This window comes from Sorex araneus, chromosome 3, assembly GCF_027595985.1.
Source record: "Sorex araneus isolate mSorAra2 chromosome 3, mSorAra2.pri, whole genome shotgun sequence".
Lineage (NCBI taxonomy): Eukaryota > Metazoa > Chordata > Mammalia > Eulipotyphla > Soricidae > Sorex > Sorex araneus.
The window spans coordinates 191,250,243-191,268,438 of record NC_073304.1 but is presented as its reverse complement, the minus strand read 5'-3'; the positions used below and the strand labels follow the sequence as shown (position 1 = coordinate 191,268,438).

The 18,196-nt window shown below is 57.1% G+C and overlaps 1 protein-coding gene across 4 annotated transcripts; it reads right to left on the bottom strand.

Annotated features, from left to right (window-relative positions):
- Window positions 1-1,681: 1,681 nt before the first annotated feature.
- MNT (MAX network transcriptional repressor) lies at window positions 1,682-18,066 on the bottom strand. Of its 4 annotated transcripts, none has more exons than XM_055132738.1 (7): window positions 17,474-17,588; window positions 15,295-15,443; window positions 11,115-11,694; window positions 10,431-10,472; window positions 10,136-10,247; window positions 5,148-5,340; window positions 1,682-5,035 (listed from the first exon to the last, which is right to left on the bottom strand). In XM_055132738.1, exons 3-7 carry the CDS (start codon window positions 11,588-11,590, stop codon window positions 4,281-4,283), a joined length of 1,578 nt encoding a protein of 525 aa, XP_054988713.1. In that variant the 5' UTR covers window positions 11,591-11,694; window positions 15,295-15,443; window positions 17,474-17,588; the 3' UTR covers window positions 1,682-4,280. The 4 variants fall into 4 exon arrangements, with proteins under 4 accessions (XP_054988713.1, XP_054988712.1, XP_004605032.1 ...); XM_055132737.1 differs by lacking the exon at window positions 15,295-15,443 and adding an exon at window positions 12,441-12,615 and having other exon boundaries at window positions 17,474-17,545; XM_004604975.2 differs by lacking the exon at window positions 15,295-15,443 and having other exon boundaries at window positions 17,474-17,696.
- Between the last annotated feature and the right edge of the window lie 130 nt (window positions 18,067-18,196).

The following is an 18,196-nucleotide window of genomic DNA, read 5'->3' as shown; positions in this document are numbered from 1 at the left end:
TGATACAGGAAGCTATGGGATCAGAGACTCTTAATTTGTCTACCAAGAGAAAAAACTTTCTACTCCCTAACTGGTGTCATTGCTAGTGCAATCAAAGTTTCCTCTGCTTGAAAGTTCACCAAAATAAAAGAAAAAGAAAATTCACCAAAAAATCCCAGATAAAACTATACTGGAAAGTAGCCTGATTCCCTCAAATACTCCTTCCACTCCTTCCCTGCTCTAGCTAGAGGTGTTGCCCAGATTTGCATCTGGGCTTCTTAACCTAGAGGGATCCTATAGCTACCACGAGGGGTAGGCTGAGGGCAGTGTTTATGGACAGGAGTGGGAAGCAAGTGGGGCATTGTAAACAGCAACCCTCCAACCCTGGAAGTGATTCTTTATCCTGTAGAGCAGGAGCTGGCAAACAGAAGCACCTAGATTCATACTTGGCATTTAGTTTTATTCCCTGGCCCACGGTCCTTCTCTTGCAGCCTCTAGCTGAGCTGGGAGAACTGACCTTTGAGTGAGGAGAGGGGATTTGCCTGTCCCATGATAAAGTAATAGACTTCAGGTAACTGTGTCATCACTTCCAGCACTCTTCATCTTTGTCCCAGAGCTGAAAAGTGTTAACACCTTCTGAGGGCTCAAGAAGCAGTAATTCTAACCTTAGGCCTGAATTCCAGGTTTGGAAGGGACCAGCCCCTTCTTGCAGCTACCAGCAGAGGGAGCCAGCATCTAACCAGTGAAAGGGCTTCTGGCTTGTGGAGCTGTGGGTTGGGGAGGGTGGGATACACACATCTGGCCTTTCTGGAGCCTGGCTCTGCAGACTGCATATGCAAGATATTGATAGCCATTATTCCCCCTCCCCCCTTTTCTTGGGGATCCACATTTCCTGATCCACTGCAAGTAGAAAACTGAAAAGCAGTTGTTTGGGTGGGAGAAGCCTTTCATAGTTTTACACCCAGTCTATTTCCACCCTGCTAAATGTTCCTGCCCTTTCCCTGCTCCCCACTTCCGCCTAAGGTGCTCTTCTCTAGACTGGGGAGAAATGGTTCCAGGCAGTTAGAATGTAACTTTTTCCCTGATAGAAACCTTCGCAGCCCCTGAGGTGACATGGTCTCACTACAATCCAATGCACATCCTCTCAGGAAATCTATTTTCCTTCTGTGCATACTCCCAGGAAGCACCCCTCCTCCATCCCACTGGGACTTTCAGTATCCCAACCCCATGGAAGGTCCCTGCACGGGGCGGCATTTGGTCACCATGGGGAGGGCTCTGCCCCAAGCTGAGATCTGACCAGTTCCACGGGGCCTCTGCTGTGAACTAGCCACTCAGTCACCCCAAACCTGCTTCCTTGTCCACCAGAAAGGGCTAGTTCTGGGTTTATTTACCTCACTCTGCAACTGAGATGAAACAAGATAGTGTTTGTAGGAATGGTTTGAGGAAGTATAAAGTATTGCAAAAGAGTAAGGAAGATGAGAATTTGAGTTCTCAGAGGGTTGAACATGGCGATTAGAACTGGTCGGTCCCCAAGATGTTTTCTAAAATAGCCCATTGGAAGCTGCTTGAAGCCTGTTCCCCCACCTCAGCTCCTCAGCAGGGGCAGGCCCAGTGATTTTTTGCCTGAGGCCTTTCCACAAAGATCTCTATGGGCAACTTTTTGAACAAAATGACCCAGATGCTGCAGGCTGGCAGCTCCTGCTTAGGTTTCAGTGCAGGTTTATTTCAGTTTTATATTTTATTCCAGGCAAGTGCTTATTACATGGGTAGTATTCATGTCTCAATACCTAAAGTCTTGGAGCATGAACAGCCACTAGAATACAGTTCAATAGTAAAAATACAATATGTACAAAATTAGGGTTTTTGTAGTTTTTTTTTTTTTTCCCACACAGCAGATGTATCCAAACACATAAAAATCTCTACAGTCTGGGGTCACTACGGTTTATATTTCAGGAAACGGAGACACAGTGACCGAGTCCTCACTGTAAACAAGGGCCACCTCTTTGGGGGGCAGGGGTGGGACCCTGGGATGGGAGGGAGAAGCTGTTCCTAGAGAGAGCAAGGGTTACGGTGACCCCCTGGTCCTCTCCAGGTATTCCCTGCCCTTCTTTGCCTCCCCCCCTCCCCTGGAACTGACCTCCTCCTCTCCCCGAGGTAAAGATTCCCAGCCAGTGAGCCACTCTAGACATCAAAAAGTAAAACACGCATGAGAGGTAAGATGTGTGTGTGTATGTGCACGCGTGTCCCCCAGGCTGGAAGGGCAAGGGCGGGGAGGGGCAGGCAGTCCCATGGGGCGAGGACAGATGTGGTCCTGACAGCTCAGAGGGAAGATGCCCAATGAAAGGTTGGCCGAGGCTGCCCTCTTGGGCATACAGCGTCACAGCATTCACAAACAACAACAAAACAACAGCAACAACACCCATCATCACCAATCTGGACATAGTCATTCGGCACTAGTTTGGGGGCCCCCATGGCTCGGGGGTGGGGGGCGGGCAGATGAGGTATCTGTGCAGGCCCAAGGGGCATCTGGCTGACACTCTGGAAGGGCTTTTGGACGCAAGGAAAGATGAAAGGAAGGGCAAGGTCGCCAGGTCTCTGACTGGCCCCTCTGCTCTTTAACCATCATTACACTGAACCAGGGTGGCAGGTGGGGCTGGCTGCGGGTGCAGAAGCAGCAAGCTTGTAAGGTGGGAGTGCCACAATGGGTAGGCACAGGGGTCCCTCCTGGAGGCCGCTAAGGCATCAAAAGCTCTTTCCCTTGCCAGTAGAGGTCATAGCTTGGCTCCTGGGAATGCTCCAGGGCCAGGCAAGTTCAGACAGGGCCTGAGGGGGCATCAGTCTCCTCACAGCAGCACCAGCATCCCGCTGCACACCTGAGGGGATTCTGGGCCCACGCAGACCTCAAATCTCCGACACTCACTTCTTCCCAAGAAAAGGCCATTGGTGGGCTTATGTTCACATGGGGAGCTGAGTGTGCCTGACACCTAAGGCCACTCGTCATAACCAGCCACGCAGGAAGAGAAGCCAGAGCTGTGTGCTAAGGCTGTCGCAGGGAGAGCAGCACCCCTACCCCCCGATGCCCTCATACCTTCTGAGCTTACTCAGCCCTGCCTTTAACCCAGAGGCAAGCGGTGGCACACAGCAGCCCGCCGAGGCGGGTACACCTAGAATAGCCCACTGGGGAAAGGGAGGTGTCAAGAAAAATGATGCTAGAGACAGAAGCTGGGGCCGAAGCATCAGCTCCCCTCGATGGTCCAGCCTGGCTCCCACTTTTCCAGGGCCCAAGCAGTCTGAGAAGGGGTTGGGAGGCTTTGGCCAGACCTCTGGGCTTTAGCTTTGTGATGGCCTCAGTAGTGAGGCTTTAGGCTTATGGAACTCATACCAGATGCTGGTCCCTGTCTTTCAGGCTACAGGAGACACCTAGGGATGTTCCCCTAAACCTCCTGGCACAGAACAAAGGCCCGTGAACCCAGGAGCACATGCAGACAGCACCCCTCCCCTCTGCCTCCTGGAAGCCAAGAGCCAGTCAGCGCTTCCAGACGCAGGCCCCAAGGACCAGTGGGGGAGCAGCACCGCTCCTTCGCCACTGCACCCTGGGCCGGCCCTACTGAGGTCAAGTGCCCAGCAATTAAGGTGGGGGGGGGGCAGGGGGCGCGGGGGCTCTGGAAACTTGGCAACAATTTGGGTTTGGTTTATTGCAGAGAACCATCTAGTTTCTGCTATGGGGAGCCCCAGTTGGGGCAGGGTCCCCCAGATCAGCCACTTCCTAGAAGTTGTCACTTGGCCCTGAGTAGGGCCCCTGCCATTCTAGCTGTCCAGGCCCAGCTGCTGGAGTTCTGCTCCCTTGTCCCCTTGCCCCCTCCAAATGCCTGGGGAGAGAAGGTGGAGACTCAGGCCTCACCAGCTAGAGCAATAGCAGCAGCAGCACAGGAAGGCGGGCAGGGCAGGGCAGGGCAGGGCGTCAGAGAACAGGTCCACATCACATGGGTTGCAGGGGAGAGGGTGGGGAGCGGGAACGGCACCAGAGCTGGCGCCAGGCCAGACAGGCAGCCTGTTCACCCGAGAATCTCATTGTTTATCAAGTCCTAGTGCAGTGGGGGATCCCCTGCCCTGTGCCTAGCTCCCTTGGGCGGCCCCTCCCTCCCCTGGCTCAGTCTCTGCACCCCTTTCCCCTCGGAGGCCTAGGGGTGGGTGGGGTGGGGTGGGGTGGGCCTGGTTGGAATGTGTGGAGCTGGTGGGTGGGAGAGGGGGGAGCAGCCCCCCTCCCTGCCCCCACTGGGGGCCTCTGAGTGGCCTCATCCTCAAGCCAGCTTGAGAGTGCTGACCGGGAAGGAGGGCATGGTGACCATCGTCACAGGGTTCAGCACTGTCTGGCCAACCAGCTGGGGGTGGTGCACCACCTGAGCCCCCACAGCTGGCTTTGCCATGACTGTCGCTGGGGGCCCCAGCCCGGCTGTGCCATTCACTTGCTGGTGTGAGAGGGTGTGGGCGATGTGGCTCACTGCCACGGGCTGGCTCACCGCCACCGGCTGTGGGTACAGAGGCAGCTGGGAGCCAAGGTGGGCCACGTGGTTGAGGGTAGCAGGGTGCACTGTGATGTGGCCAATAGGGGGTGTGGCAGGTGCCAGCTGCACAGCAGGGCTGGGGGCCGAGGGGGCAATGTGGGCAATGTGCTTGCCGCCAGGCCCCTGGAGCACGTGGTTCACAGTCTGGATGACTGAGGCGTGGGTGGTGGCCGTGTGGGCGATGACCGTGGAGCCTCCCCCAGCTGTAGCCACCAGATGGGCTGGAGCGGGCACCAGTGTCTGGGCAGGGGCAGCTGGTGGGGGAGGAGGAGCCGGCAGTGGTGTCTTCTGCTGTGGTGGCTGCGGCCCAGGCAGGTGGGCAGGAGACAGGGCCACAGACTGGGAATGGGGGTGTGGATGGGGGGGCAGAGGCACGGGGGCAGCGCTGGGCGGCGGCTTCGGCAGCTCTGGGTGAGGGCGATGGCTCAGCTTGGACGAGCACAGGCCGGCCTGGTCCTCCTCCATATCCTCGTCTATGTTGTCCTCACCCTCTGTGGGGGGTGACAGAGACAGGTCAGAAGGGCCCGAGAAACAAAGGAGTGGAGAAATGGGGCGGGGGGCATCTTTTCTCTGGACCAAGGGGGCAGGGAGACGGCGGCTCACCGGACGCGGTGGAGGTGGAGGCCTGGTCGTCCTCCGGCTGGCCGGTCTGCCGGAGCACACGCTCGATCTCCAGCATGTCCATCCACTGGCTCAGCTCGTGCTTGAGCTCGGCCAGCCGCTGCTGCGTGGCGATTTTCTCCCGCGCCAGCCGCTCCATCTCATGCTCATATTCCTTCTCTTTCCTCTTCAGAGACTGGAGAACAGGGCAGGGGACAGCAGGATTCCCTGAGCAGCAGTCACTCGGCCCCGGGCCGTCAAACAGCCCCCTTCCAGCAGGTCTAAACTCCAGATTCCCCGGGCCCCAGATGGGCAGCAGGGTGGCCCTGCATTCTACGGGCTGGGGGTGGGTGCCAGCGAAGGAAGCCCCTCTCCTGCCGTCCACTTCTCAGGAGGGCAGAAGGGCTCTAAGACCCCTCAGGTCATGCTCAAGACCCCCAGCACCATTCAGTCAGTCACCAGTGGAACCCATTTCCCGAAGAAACCTGATACTCCCTTCTCCTTCCCACCATTCATCAGTCTCCACTGTCACCTCAGCGTCCTGGAGAATGACTCACCAGACTCTGCGACCTTTCACTTCACCTCCCTGACCTGCCTTCATCTGATCCCTGGAAGCTGTTGGCTTCACCCCAAACTGCCCCCAATCTGGGCTACTCCCCACTGAGCCCCTCCTCCCTTCACACCTAGACTCAGCTACACAGGCCACTGGCATAGCTCTCACCACACCACCACCAGCGGGGCCCGAACTACAATAATTACTTAAAAATGTATCTATCAAGGAGACAGGCTGGCCGCAGAAAGGAACCTGGGGACAGTGGTGGAGGGATGTGGACACTGGTGGTGGGGGCTGGAACATCATCTGCCTGAAACTTGACAGTCAACAACTCCGTAAATCCTGGTGCCCAAACTGAGAGGGAGGCGGCTGCTCAATAGCACCCTGAGCTCTGGAGAGGCCGGTCAAGTCCCACCCCCCAGGCTCCAAGCAGTTCTTTTTTTTTTTGCTTTTTGGGTCACACCTGGCGATGCACAGGGGTTACTCCTGGCTCTGCATTCAGGAATTACCCCTGGCTGTGCTCAGGGGACCATATGGGATTCGAACCCGGGTCGGCCGCGTGCAAGGCAAACGCCCTACCCGCTGTGCTATCGCTCCAGCCCGCTCCAAGCAGTTCTAACAGTGCGATGGATGCTGAGACCCCTCACTTGCCTGAGAACATAGGGAGAGCACCTTTTCTTCACAACCTCTTCCCCGGCTCACGGGTTCATTCCCTCACACAGATTCCATGCCTCTGGAACCTTCTATCAGAAAGGTTCCAATTTCCCTTCCCACAGGCTTGTTAGCAGCTCCACCAAAGAGCGGCTCACGCCCTGTTTCTCAGATCCTTTCCAGATCTCTCCCATCCTGCACGACTTTACTGACGCTGCAGTAAAGCAGCTCATCCAAGCCTTGTGGGCCTCCCTGCTGTTGGAGCTGCCAGCTAACGTGGGCAATCCAGCCCAGCTGCCTCCTGGCTGGCACCCAACCTGCTCCTGAGCGCCTTACTTGCTGGTCATGGCCAGGCACAACTTCCTCCTGCTGTCCTGTCCATGCCCCGCCCTTCTCAGCACGGTCCCGTACACCTGAACAGTTACTGAGTGGGGCAATACCCAGTCCACACTGGCTCATACAAACCAAGTGTTTCATGTTTCGTCATTCCTTCAAGAAACACTGCCCCTGCCAGGCTGCAAAGGTGGGGAGTAGCCCAGAATGAAAACGACTTATGGTTAGTTTCTTTCCTGACCCTACAGCTGCTCATGACAGAGCAGTGCACAGGGCCTTAGCCTGGGGGGAGGGGCTCCCTCTCCTTCATCATGGGAGGATCACAGCTGTCCATGAGACTCAACATCCCCACAGCACTTCCTATGAGCATCTTGGCAACAGACTGTTCCTACGGGGCATTGCTGTGTCTTCAAGTCCACCCACCAAATATCACCAGCTTCCCTACTGTCCCTCCTGTGGCTCTAAAATCTTATCTCCAACTTCAGTAGTAAAAGGGAAGTATCTCAGACTATTAGTACCTGTCACACAGAACACCGCCACACTCTATGTTGGTCTGAAACCTGGAGTTTGATAATCTGTAGCCAGTCCCAGACCACACATAACCCTATCAACCTATGAGATCAGCCTGCTTTCCTTCTGCTGGAAAAAGAGACGTAATTTCCCCTTACTCTTCCCCTCCCTATCAAGACACAAAACCTCTTCGCCTAGTCCAGTTCTCTGTGGGCCAAGAGGGCCCTAGAAAGTTTGCCCAGATCAAACTTTAGTCCATATTGCTTTACTTTATTTTATTTTTATGTAGGAGTACTGCTATTTATTTAAATTGCTTTACTTTAAACCCATTTCCTTTCTAAGTCTACCTGGATATGTGGCTAGGTAACGGCCTACTCGCCGGCTCTTCTTGTTTCTGTCCATTGTGGTTTTTTTCAAAATTTTTACCCCTGTACTCCCACTCTGGCTGGGGGAACCACGGCCTTCTCCAGCTTCCCACCTCCACACACAGCCAAAGCCCTCGCTATGCACAGCCTGATGCTTATCTCTTTCAGCTCCATGCAGTTTCCTGTCCTGGCATGGCAGCCCTTTTAATCATTTTTAGCCTCTAAAACAGCATCCTGCCCTGTCTTGCTACACAACTTTTGCTTGCACTGGACTCTGTTCTCCACTCTACCTGGACCTCTGAGAGACCATCAGGCCTCAGCTCAAGTTTCCTCAACAACTTCCCTCACTCCCAAATCCTTCAGTCTTTGTCTATGTCCCTACAGCACTGCTCTCATTGCTTATAATCCCTCTGTCACAAGACCAAACCTACCATGTTTCACAGCATAACCACTTTTTGCCAATTTTCGGAATTATGTCAAGCGTTTTTTTTGGAGGCTGGGAGATGGGCCACACCCAGAAATGCTCAGGGCTTACTCCTGGCTCTGTGCTCAAAGATCATTTCGGGGGATGCTGGGGGTTGGGGTGAGATGGAATTTGGTGCCAGTAATCAAACCCAGGTCCACTCAGAGCAAGGCAAATGCCTTAACCCTACAACATCTCCAGCCCCAATATGCAGCTTAAAAAAATTGTTGGTATTTAAACAAACATTATGCACTGGGAATGAATCAGCACAGGGCTTTCCAAATATACCTGAATGAATAGAATGAATAAAATAGTGAAGTTGAAGGCTTATGGGTAGCCTTTCAAGTTTTCTGTTTCCACTGCCAGAACCAGGATAAATTATCTCTTATAGATAGCCTAAGTCTATTTTGTTTCCTACTCAGACTGGGCTCATGTCCTAACACTACTGGTTCTGGTTCTGAGTCTGCATTTCTGATATATTTCAAACCCATATATCACACAAAGCTCCCTTTCTAAAGCACGTGCATCTAAAAATTAACTTGCCATTTCGTGCTATTTCTAAATAATTAATATTTATACTGTCTATTTTTCTAAAATTCCTATTGAGAAAAAAACTATCCTTTTAAATATAGCACTATTGCAGTAGACAAGAAAAAAAACGATACTTAAGTTACATTCAGAACAGGGATTTGCTCCCAGTCCATATGTAACTGATACTCAAACCCACATTCTGCAGAAAATAAAAACTAGCTCTATACATAAGCCTCCCAAGAACCCTGCAAGCCCCAAGACCTGCTCCTGTTCCCACTACCAGACCTTAGAGCCCGTAGGCGAGGCCCCGCCCCAGCGGGAGCACGCGCGCACCCACGCGGCTCGGGCTATGCTGCGTCACTCCCAGCCCGCCGCGCCCTCCCTCGGCGGCCAGCCCCGCCCCCCGGCCAGCCCGCCAATCCGCGAGCCCGAATGCCGGGAAGCGACTTGGAGGCGCGCCAGCCCCTCCCCCTCGGCCGGAGGCGGGCAAACGGCGCGCGTTCGCCGGAGACGCGGAGGGAGCCGCCGGCGGGGAGAGGCCGGGAAGCGGCGCGCCCGCCCCTCGGCGAGTCAGGCTCGGGTTACCTGAGGGCTGTGACCCCGCAACTGGGGCGGGAGGAGGGGTGGCGCCCAGCCGGACCCTCTTGGCCCCCCGCTCCCACGGGTCGTGACGCCACCCAGCCCCCAAGCGTCCCGAGAGCTCCGATAGGGAGACCCTGAAGCGCCCCCGCCCCGCGCAGGCCGGCGCCTAAGCCCCTCCCACTCCCCACAGGCTCCGTTCCGACTCCGTCTCCGCGGCAGCCAAGCGTAGCCGCCTGCCACCCCCCGCGCCCCCCCACCCGGCCTCCTTCCCGGCACGCGGAACCAACCCTCCCCCCGTTTCCAGGGAAACCGAAACTCGGGCAGTCATGGCAACTGTCTTCTCTGCCGGGCGCCCACCCCCCAGCGCTGCGGCGGGGAGACAAGAGTCCAAAGGGGGCGATACCCGACCAGGGGGACCCTCAAAACGGGCTTCTTTAAAAAAAAAAAAAACAAAAAACAGCCCAGAGGCAATGGGAACGAAACCGAAATAGTTTCGATGACCCCAGAGCTGTCAAGAGGCGCGGCTCCCCTTCAGATTAACCCACTCAATGCGTAAGTTCTGGAAGAAATGCTTACGGAGGGAATGGGGGGGGGGCGGCGGCGGGTGGAAGCAGTCACGCCCAGCTCCCCCCGCCCCCAGTCGGGCGCGATCCGGGTTCGCGCCCCGGCCGCTCCACGCCCTCCTCCCCCGCGGGCGCCCGTACAGCGTCAGGCAGGAAAGCTGGGCCGGGCCCTGGCTTTGACTCGGTGCAGGGGGGGGGGGGGGGGCAGGCGGCGGGGCGAGGGGGAGGGGAACAACGCGGCCGCGCACGCGCCCTCCCGCCCGCCCCCTCCCGGGCGGGGAGCCCCGCTGACGTCAGCCGAGCCATGTGCTCAGCGCCCGCGTGGAGGCGGGCGGGGGAGCCGGAGCGGGAGGAGGGCGGGCGGGAGCCGGAGGAAGCGCGCTGCAGCAGCAGCGCCGCTGCCGCCGCCCTTCGGAGGGGCCGCCTACCCTCCCCCATACCTGGATGTACCGCAGCGCCGTCCGCAGCACACTCAGATTCGACGTCTTCTTGTCATCCACGTTGGGGATGTTGCGCTTCAGGGTCTCAAAGCATTCCTTTAGATGGGCCCTCCTGGGGAAAGGGAGCAGCGCGGTCACGCAAGGGGCAGGAGGCCAGGGGTGGGAGGGGAGGGGGAGGGGGGCTGGGGAATGGGCAGGGGGAAGGAAGGCTCCAGAAGAGCCTTGGGGTAACTAAGGGTGGAGCTAGGCCCAGTTGGAGAGGTGAGTCCAGAGTTGCAAACACACGCACACACACCTGTTCTTCTCCAATTTGTTGTGGACTTCTCTGGTTCCGATCCTGAAACCCAGACAGACAGAAGGCTCAGGCAGGGCGTCTGATTAGGCGGCCTTCCTGCCCCCGCCCCTCCCCAAGGCCAAGGCTTTTTTTTCTGTTCCTGATATTCTCAATAAAAGCAGCAGTGAGTGATGCTTGCCCTGTGTGGTGGCACAGTCACCCTTGGAGGGCACAGACGGGCTCCAGGGAATCAACAAGCAGAGACCAGTGTCACCTAGAGGCCCATAAGCCAATAATACTCAGTCCAAAAGCATAGAAATGTCATAGGCCCAATGGGGGTGGGGAGGAGGAATGTCAGAAAACACAGACTCCTGAGAACATTGCCCTACTCCGGGGGACTCTGCGCAACTGAGAGTGTGTTCACATATACAGGAGGGCCCTTCTAGGTAGGGGAGGGAGAAGGTGGCTTTGCAGGGCTTGTTCTTTTGTTTTGGGGCCACACCCAGGCAGTGCTCAGGGATCTCTTCCAGTGGTGCCAGGGATTGAACCTGGGTCGGCCACATGCAAGTCAAGCGCCCTGTTAGCTGTCCTCTGGCTCCCCCACTCCCCCCAAGGGCTAGCTCTGGAGTTATCTTAGCACATACAGCCCCGGGGCTGGGTGTTCTTTCTGTCCCACCAAACTGGATTCGGCCACCCCTCACTCACCCCCCAGGCCGCTTCTTCTGTTCGCTGGATTTGACTTCTTCAGCGGGTGCCAGCTTCAGGGTCCCAAGGGTGGGTGGGGGTGGCTGCTGGGGGGCCAGCTGGGGCTGTACTCCAGGGTGTGGTGCTATGGTCAGGATGGGTGTGGGGAGGGGCTGCAAAGGTTTGGGGCTGCCAGTAGGTGGGACGGTGGTCTTAGAGTCTGTCAGCAGGGGAGCAGGTGGGGGCACCTGTGGCCTGGTGGGCAGGGGGGCAGATTCCTTAATGCTGAATCCAGGGGTGCTAACCAGGGCTGGCTGGCGAGGTGCCAGGGGCAGAGGCTGAGCTGTGGGCGGCAGGGGAGGTGGTGGGGGCAAAGGCTGAGGGGAGTTGGTCACCACTGGAATAGGAATGACAGTCAGTGGGGTGGGGGTGGCAAGTGGGGGTGGGGGTGCTGGCGGGGGTGCAGGCGGGGACAGAGGCAGGGGCGGCGCCTCCATGCGGGGTTCCTCCAAGGGCAGGGCATGGGCCAGCCTGGCCAGGCTGCTGGCCTTCTTCTGCTCCTGCTCTCGCTCCCGCTCCAAGCGAAGCCGTTCCTGTTCCTCTACGCAGAGAGAACACAAGGGGAGTCTCAGGCAGGCTAACAGTCCAGCTTCCTCTGTCCTCTGACCAACCCATCCTCTGGCCCTATCCCAGCCAATGTTCAGTGACTCACAGATACCCACCTATGCCCAGCCAGGCACTGGGCTATGCGCTGAGGACTGGGTAAGACAGACCTGTCCCTGCCTTTGGGGAGCTCATGGCCTGGGGGTGGGGGCGGCACAGGGATGACAATCAAGGAACTGTGAAAGGCCAAGGGATGAGGCAGGTGGTGAGCAGGGAGGGCCAGGAGCAACAAGGCTGAGGGGAGTGCTGAGTGATGAGGTGGGCAGAGGCCAGCTCATAAAAGACCTCACAGGCCCCAGGAGGAGAAATGAGGGCTGCAGAAAACACTGCTCCAGGGTCAGCAGTATTTACTGAGCACCTGGTGGGCAAACAGTGCTTTCATTTCACAGGTGAACCAAAGCAGCTCAGGGTCAAGTGATCTGCAGAGGGTCACTCAGTTGAGACTGGGGCCTAGACCCAGCCAGTTCTACCACCTGGCGCATGCATCACTGGCTCTGCCAACACAGGGTCACTAATCGAGGGCTTTCAACCAGTTTGAGGATGGGTGCTGGTCTGCAGGTGTAAAAAGATTGAAACTACTGCACTAATACACATACAGACACACATCACACATGGGGAACTGAAACCACTGCACTAGTTCACACACAGACACACACACACACATCACACACAGCAGGGCATTACCATCAGTTCACACATGAGGAAACCAGAGCCAGGTCTCTGGACTCCCAGGCTATATCCCAATGCTCCTGGTCTCCTCAGAGACTGTACAGAAAACTTCCTCTTCTGCCCTCGGTTCTTGAACTCATTTTTCTCCAAATCCCCCACATCCTCACCAGCAGCAAGTTTGTAGCACAAACTACAAAGGAATGAGGCAGATAAAAAGGAAAGCTGGATTTTCTACAGGGGTTGAACGTGGGCAACGAGGTCTGACAATCTTGCCCCCTATTGAAAACCAGTGAGGAGGGTGACACTGTTGCTCGGGAGCTGACTCGAGAGATGGAGAGAAGCCCCTCCTGTTCCTGGGGTCCCGCCCACCCACCCCCTTCGGTGCTGTGCATTATCATCTTTGAGTGTGGTCCCCAAGCTCCAAATTCTGGTTAGGAACCTTGGAGAGTAGTTGCAGCCCTCAGGCCAGGGTGGAGGCGGGTCCCCCAGCCCGCCCTCCTGCCCGGGTTTGCCACACTGCTGACTAACAGAACAGTCAGCTCACTGGCTGGGTGGACACGCCCCAAACACCCCACTCCATAAGGGGGAGGGGTGTGTATGGGGGGCGGTGGAGGAACGAAGGAACGAAATTAGGTAAGTGGTCTCTAGGGCGGGCACCTCCCAAGTCTTTTACAGATACTTTGCGGGCTCTTTGGCCAGTTAACAATCAGTGAGAGAGCCAGGTTGGCTAAAACGCAGGCAGCCGCCCGCCCTCCCACAGGCAGCAGAAGAGGAAGTAGAGGGGGAGTGTTCTGAGAGGGGAAGCACTCAGTGGTTTCCCAGCAGCCAGAGTTCAAGGGCTGGACTGGTCAGCCCGGGGGCCTCTTCCGTATCTCCCCTGCCCTTCAGGAAGGGGAGCTGGCAGGCTGGTGCAGGCTTGCTCGAGTGAGCGGAGGCCTTCCTCACCCAGACTTTTCCAGTCAGCGCTGGCTTCTGTACAGCCCCAGAGAAATCACCTCCCTGTGATTTCTCTTTCCATACAGTGCTGGGGAGCCCTTCAGAGCCAAACTGGGAGCCCCCAATCAATTACCTCCCCTCACTCCAGAGTCTCAAGACTAGATCCAGAAGCTAGAGTCCTAGCAGCCCTGCACTTCCATTGTTCTGTCTAAAGCCAGAAGCCACATTTTCAATCGCTTTGGGGCAAGCTTTCACTTTCCTCCAAGCAGGGAAACATAGGGCCCCTAACCTCAAGGACAGGAGCCTGGCATACAGCACTGAAAGGAAATCTCATGTTCTGCATATTTGGCTTTTCTCTTTCTTTGCTCAGGGGTTACTCCTGGCTCTGCACTCAGGAATATATCCTGGTAATGCTTAGGGGACCATATGGGATGCCGGGGATTGAACCTAGGTTGGCCATATGCAAGGCAAATGCCCTATTCCAGCCCTATTCTCCTATTCTGCATATCTGGAAATAACTGCAGCACTGCCCCCCTGCCCCCTCTCCCCCCCTCCATGGCAACATCTTTCTCATTAAATGCCCTCTAAAGATTGGAGGGTATAACTCACAGGTACCTGGAAGAACTCAAACTTGATCACACTAGGATCAGAATGAAAGTCCAACAAGAAAGGGTGTTCCAGACCAGCTCAGCCCACCAAAGCTGCCATCTCCGTGCCCAAATTGGCTCATTCAGAAATGATGGAAAACAAGTGATAATCCTGTAAGGTGCTTGCCTTGCACAGAGCCAACCAGGTTTTGATCGTTGGCAAGTCCACCCCCATCCCATGGTTCTTGGAGCCTAGCCAGGAGTGATCCCCAGCCAAAACTAAAACCAAAACAGATGGGTGGGTGGGTGGAGTTTAGAAAGACAGCAGTTGGGGCTCTTGCCTTGCACTGGCCAACCCAAGTTCAATCCCCAGCATCATCTCTGGTTCCTGAGCCCATCCAGCGGGGAGACAGAGCCAGGGATAAGGCTCAAGCACTACTGAGAGTGGACCCCAACAAATATCCAACAGCAACTTTCTCCCTGCAGCCTGTGCAGAGGGAAACAAAGGTGGGGGAGTAAACTGTGGTCACTTATGGTGCCCCTCAGGTTCACAGTGTTTATGCTCCTTAAAATGAACACTCAGCTGCATCCCTGGGTGCACTCTTACTCATACATAATAGTGCTTATTTTGGTACCTTTCTGGGATCTGCTCAGAGGGACTCCCCAGGGAATTTAGCATGCCCCCTCTGGGATGACCAAGGTCTGGAGTAGAGAACTGGATACTGGGTTCCCTTCAGTCATTGCACCCTGCTGTTGCTCAGGGATCAGCGGGCACAGGGTCGAGGAGTGTCTACCAGGAGGCCCTGAACATTCACGGGAATTCTCCCCTCTACATACATCTCAAGGCAGGGCTGAGATAGCTCTGGGCTCAGCAAGCCCCAGGACACGTTCAACTCCCTCCTATCAAAGAGGATTCCATTTGTGCTATCTCCATGATGCCAGAAGTGACCAGGGCCTCCTGTCAACCACCAGGCTGGCCTTGTCCTTCCCTCTGCCCTCACAGGAACTGGCTTGTGCAGCTCAGGACAAGCATTCCTGAAACTGAGCTGGGCATGGGCTGAAGAGCTTCATTCAGAGCCGCTGCTCACCCTGGGAAAGCAGCTCTGGTCATCAGACTCCCAAAGCCCCCCCCCCAACACCGCCCTCCCGCCCCCCAAAAAACAGAGGACAGAACCTCAACAAGGGCAAAGCCCTATGGATAAAATTGCTGTGGCCAGGTCCGGTCTGAAGCATCTGAGAGCTTATGGAGTGATACTGGTTATCCAGGCTCCTTGAAACTTGCTGCCCTTGCAACTAAACCAGCCCCAATGCAGTGCTCTGCCCCACCCCACCCCCCCAGTGCCCACCTGAAAGTGGACAGAGCTCCCAGGCTTTCACAATGCTGCACACATCGTCCTTGTCCTCCTGAATGTCCAGCACTGGTCTCACTTATCTTGGAAAGGGTGAGGGATATGACAGTGGGTGTCACCTACCCTCTCCCTGAAGGGACACCAGCCTGTGGGTAAAGTGAAGGTGAAGTGAGCACTCCCTTGGGGTAACATGGAGTCACTCGGGTTCAAGCATATACAGTGTCTGGGACACAGTGGGGTCAAGTTAGATTCTACAGTAGTACGGTGTTGATGGTGACAGCAGGTGAAGACTCAATCCTTGCCCCCCCCATACCCCCTCAGCAGGATGTTCTGGGTCACCATAGTCGCGGCCCACAGCCTGACCCTACTCCAGTCCCCTTGATTAGGAGAGCTGGCTGGTGAGCAGTCCCAGCCCATCACTTCCACAAAACCCAATCTCCTATTCGGAGTGACTCGACCTTGAGAGGCCAGTAGACCTGCTGAAGCCCGCGGCCCGCGCTTTCTCCGCCTCAGCCACCAGCCTGCCCCCACCGCTTCCCCGCCCGCCCTGACAGCGGCGGCGGCGGCGGCGGCGGCAGAGGCACGCGCTGCAGGAGCGCGCGCGCGCACACAACACACACTACTACCTCCGGCATGACTCATCATTGAAGCAACAATAGGCAGAGAAAAAGGAAAGGAGGGCGAAGCACTCTCACCACCACCAACGCAGTCGAAGGGCTGCGAAGGGGGAGCTGGAGGGGACCGGAGTTCCCTGATACTGCACGAATCTAGGGCTGCGGGCCTCGCAAACAGATGAAAAAAACGGAGCTCCTCTCCCCCCAGTCCTTATTTTTGCAACATCCCCAAGCTGGAAGCCCCAAGGGAGTGTGGAAATGGGACATATCTAAAATTCTAGTCTCTTCGCCAGTGGAGAGTGAACATCAAAGCTCACCCCTTTTCCATCAGGCTTATCCCACAACGCGGCCAACCCTGGGATGTTGCCAGCAGGTCTTGGTGAGAGCGTTTTTAGGATCAGTGGAAATGTGTGAGCTCTTAATATCTTGTTGCCTTGGAATCCTAAGTGCTTCCCTTGCCCCAAGATCAAAACAAGGGGGCTGAGGGGTAACCGACAGGTGAGCTCGGCTCCTCCTTCACAGGGCAAAGGCTCTCCCAAGGAGATGCCCAGCGGCCAGAGCCAGGGCCCAACCCGGAGCGAGGCTCCGCCCAGGCCCCGCCCCTGGCCGAGCGCGAGGCGGCGAGGCGGGGCCTGGCCGCGCCGTCCCCAGCGGGAGTGTCCCCCGTGCACGTGGTCGGAGGCGGGGTTCGTACACGTCACCGCCTGGTGTAACCAACGAGCTTGGAACACAGGCACACGCAACATTCCAGCCGAGAGCGGGTTTGGAACGCGCAGACACGCCACATTCCATACCGGCTAAAGTGGGGCGCAGCAGAGGGGGGCTGGGGGCTACCCCCAGCGACCTGCGGACCATTTTGCAGACACTAACCAGCCAGCTCTCACCCAAACCCCGGACCCGCGACCCAGCCCAGTTCTAGGAGGCGGGGTTAGGCGAGGCTGGCCAGGATCATAAGACACGCGATGTCATTTCATTCTGCAAAGGCCGCCTCCGCCCAAGAGGCGCGTAGATCTGCCGGGAGCGCCCCCCGCACCCTCCCCACGGCCAGGAAAGCCGGGGAGTTGCTCGGCGTAGAGTAATTCCCATCCCCCCCACTCGGTTACACACACGCCCACTTGTGTGCACTATACGTTCGCCCATGTACACGTCCGTTCATCCGCTCGGCTCAAGGCTCACATCACAGCCCCTGTGCACACACGCACGCACAGGCGGGTCTGCCTCCTTCACGCAATGCCATTCCTCACCCCATCCCCCCGGCTCACATATCTTTAGCGTTACCCAGGGTGTTGCTGACCTACACGTATGGAACCCCCCGCGAAAGATGCACAGGGTGGCAGGCAGCGGGGTGGCGCCCACAGGAGCCGGGTCCCTTGCAGCATGTTAATGAATTCATTAATTAATTTCACTGCCCACCACACTCCTCCCCAGGCAGCGGCTCTTGCGCTGCCCGGCTTCACGGATCGACCAGGAAGGGGTCCTGCCCATCGATCCGCGTGGGTTCAGGGACCGGGTCGCTCGCCTCCCCTTCCCCAGAGCCCCAGGGGCTCGGCCCGGCCGCTCACCACGTGCTCTCTGTTGTTGCTGCGCTTGCCATTCCAGGAAGCGGGCCGCCTCCAGTAGCGTGTCTATGCTCATCGCGCCGAGAGCAGCCGGGGGCGCGCCGGGGCCGAGACTGCGGCCCGCAAGCCGAGCACAGGTCAGGCTGGCGGGCAGGCAGGAGGGAGGGATCACCTCCGGGGGGCGACAGGGCTGGGCGGCGCAGCTCACTCCGCAGGGAAGAACGGGGGAGCACGGGGAGAAAAATCAATGTCTCCCAAAATATTTGCAAAATATAATTTGCAAATTGAAAAAAAATATATGCAAAAAAAAATAGGCGGCACTGCTTCCCTCCTTCCCCTCCCTCTCTTCCTCCCTTCGGATGCCTCCCGCCCCGCGGTCCCCGGGAGTCCCGCCGACAAGAAAAGGCTTTGCAACAAGATGGCGAGGAGGCACCGACACACACAACAAGGGAAGGAGCCGCGCTGCCCCCGGCCGCCGCCCCCGCTACTACACCGGGGCCGCAGCCAAAGCCCGGACCGGAGCCCCCGCCCGCTGGGCCGCGGCGCCTCACGAAGGCGAGGGGCGGGGTCCTAAGCGTCATGGCCCTGCCCACTACAGACGGCGCGAGCACACGTGGCCTGGGTGGGGACTGATCGATCGCGTTGGAGCCCCTTGTTTCCGCTTACCCTCCTCGCCCCGCCCCGACTGTAAGCCACAACTTGAGCGAGGGCTATGTCTTTGGGCCA

Bases quoted from the DNA above. Each gene is read 5' to 3' on its own strand.
- MNT (XM_004604975.2), bottom strand. From the start codon at position 17,546: ATGAGCATAGACACGCTACTGGAGGCGGCCCGCTTCCTGGAATGGCAA. The intron at 10,248-10,430 runs GTGTGTGTGCGT...CCCTTTCCCCAG, and splicing joins AACAAATTGGAGAAGAACAG to GAGGGCCCATCTAAAGGAAT. The intron at 5,036-5,147 runs GTGAGCCGCCGT...CACCCCCCACAG, and splicing joins CTCCACCTCCACCGCGTCCG to AGGGTGAGGACAACATAGAC.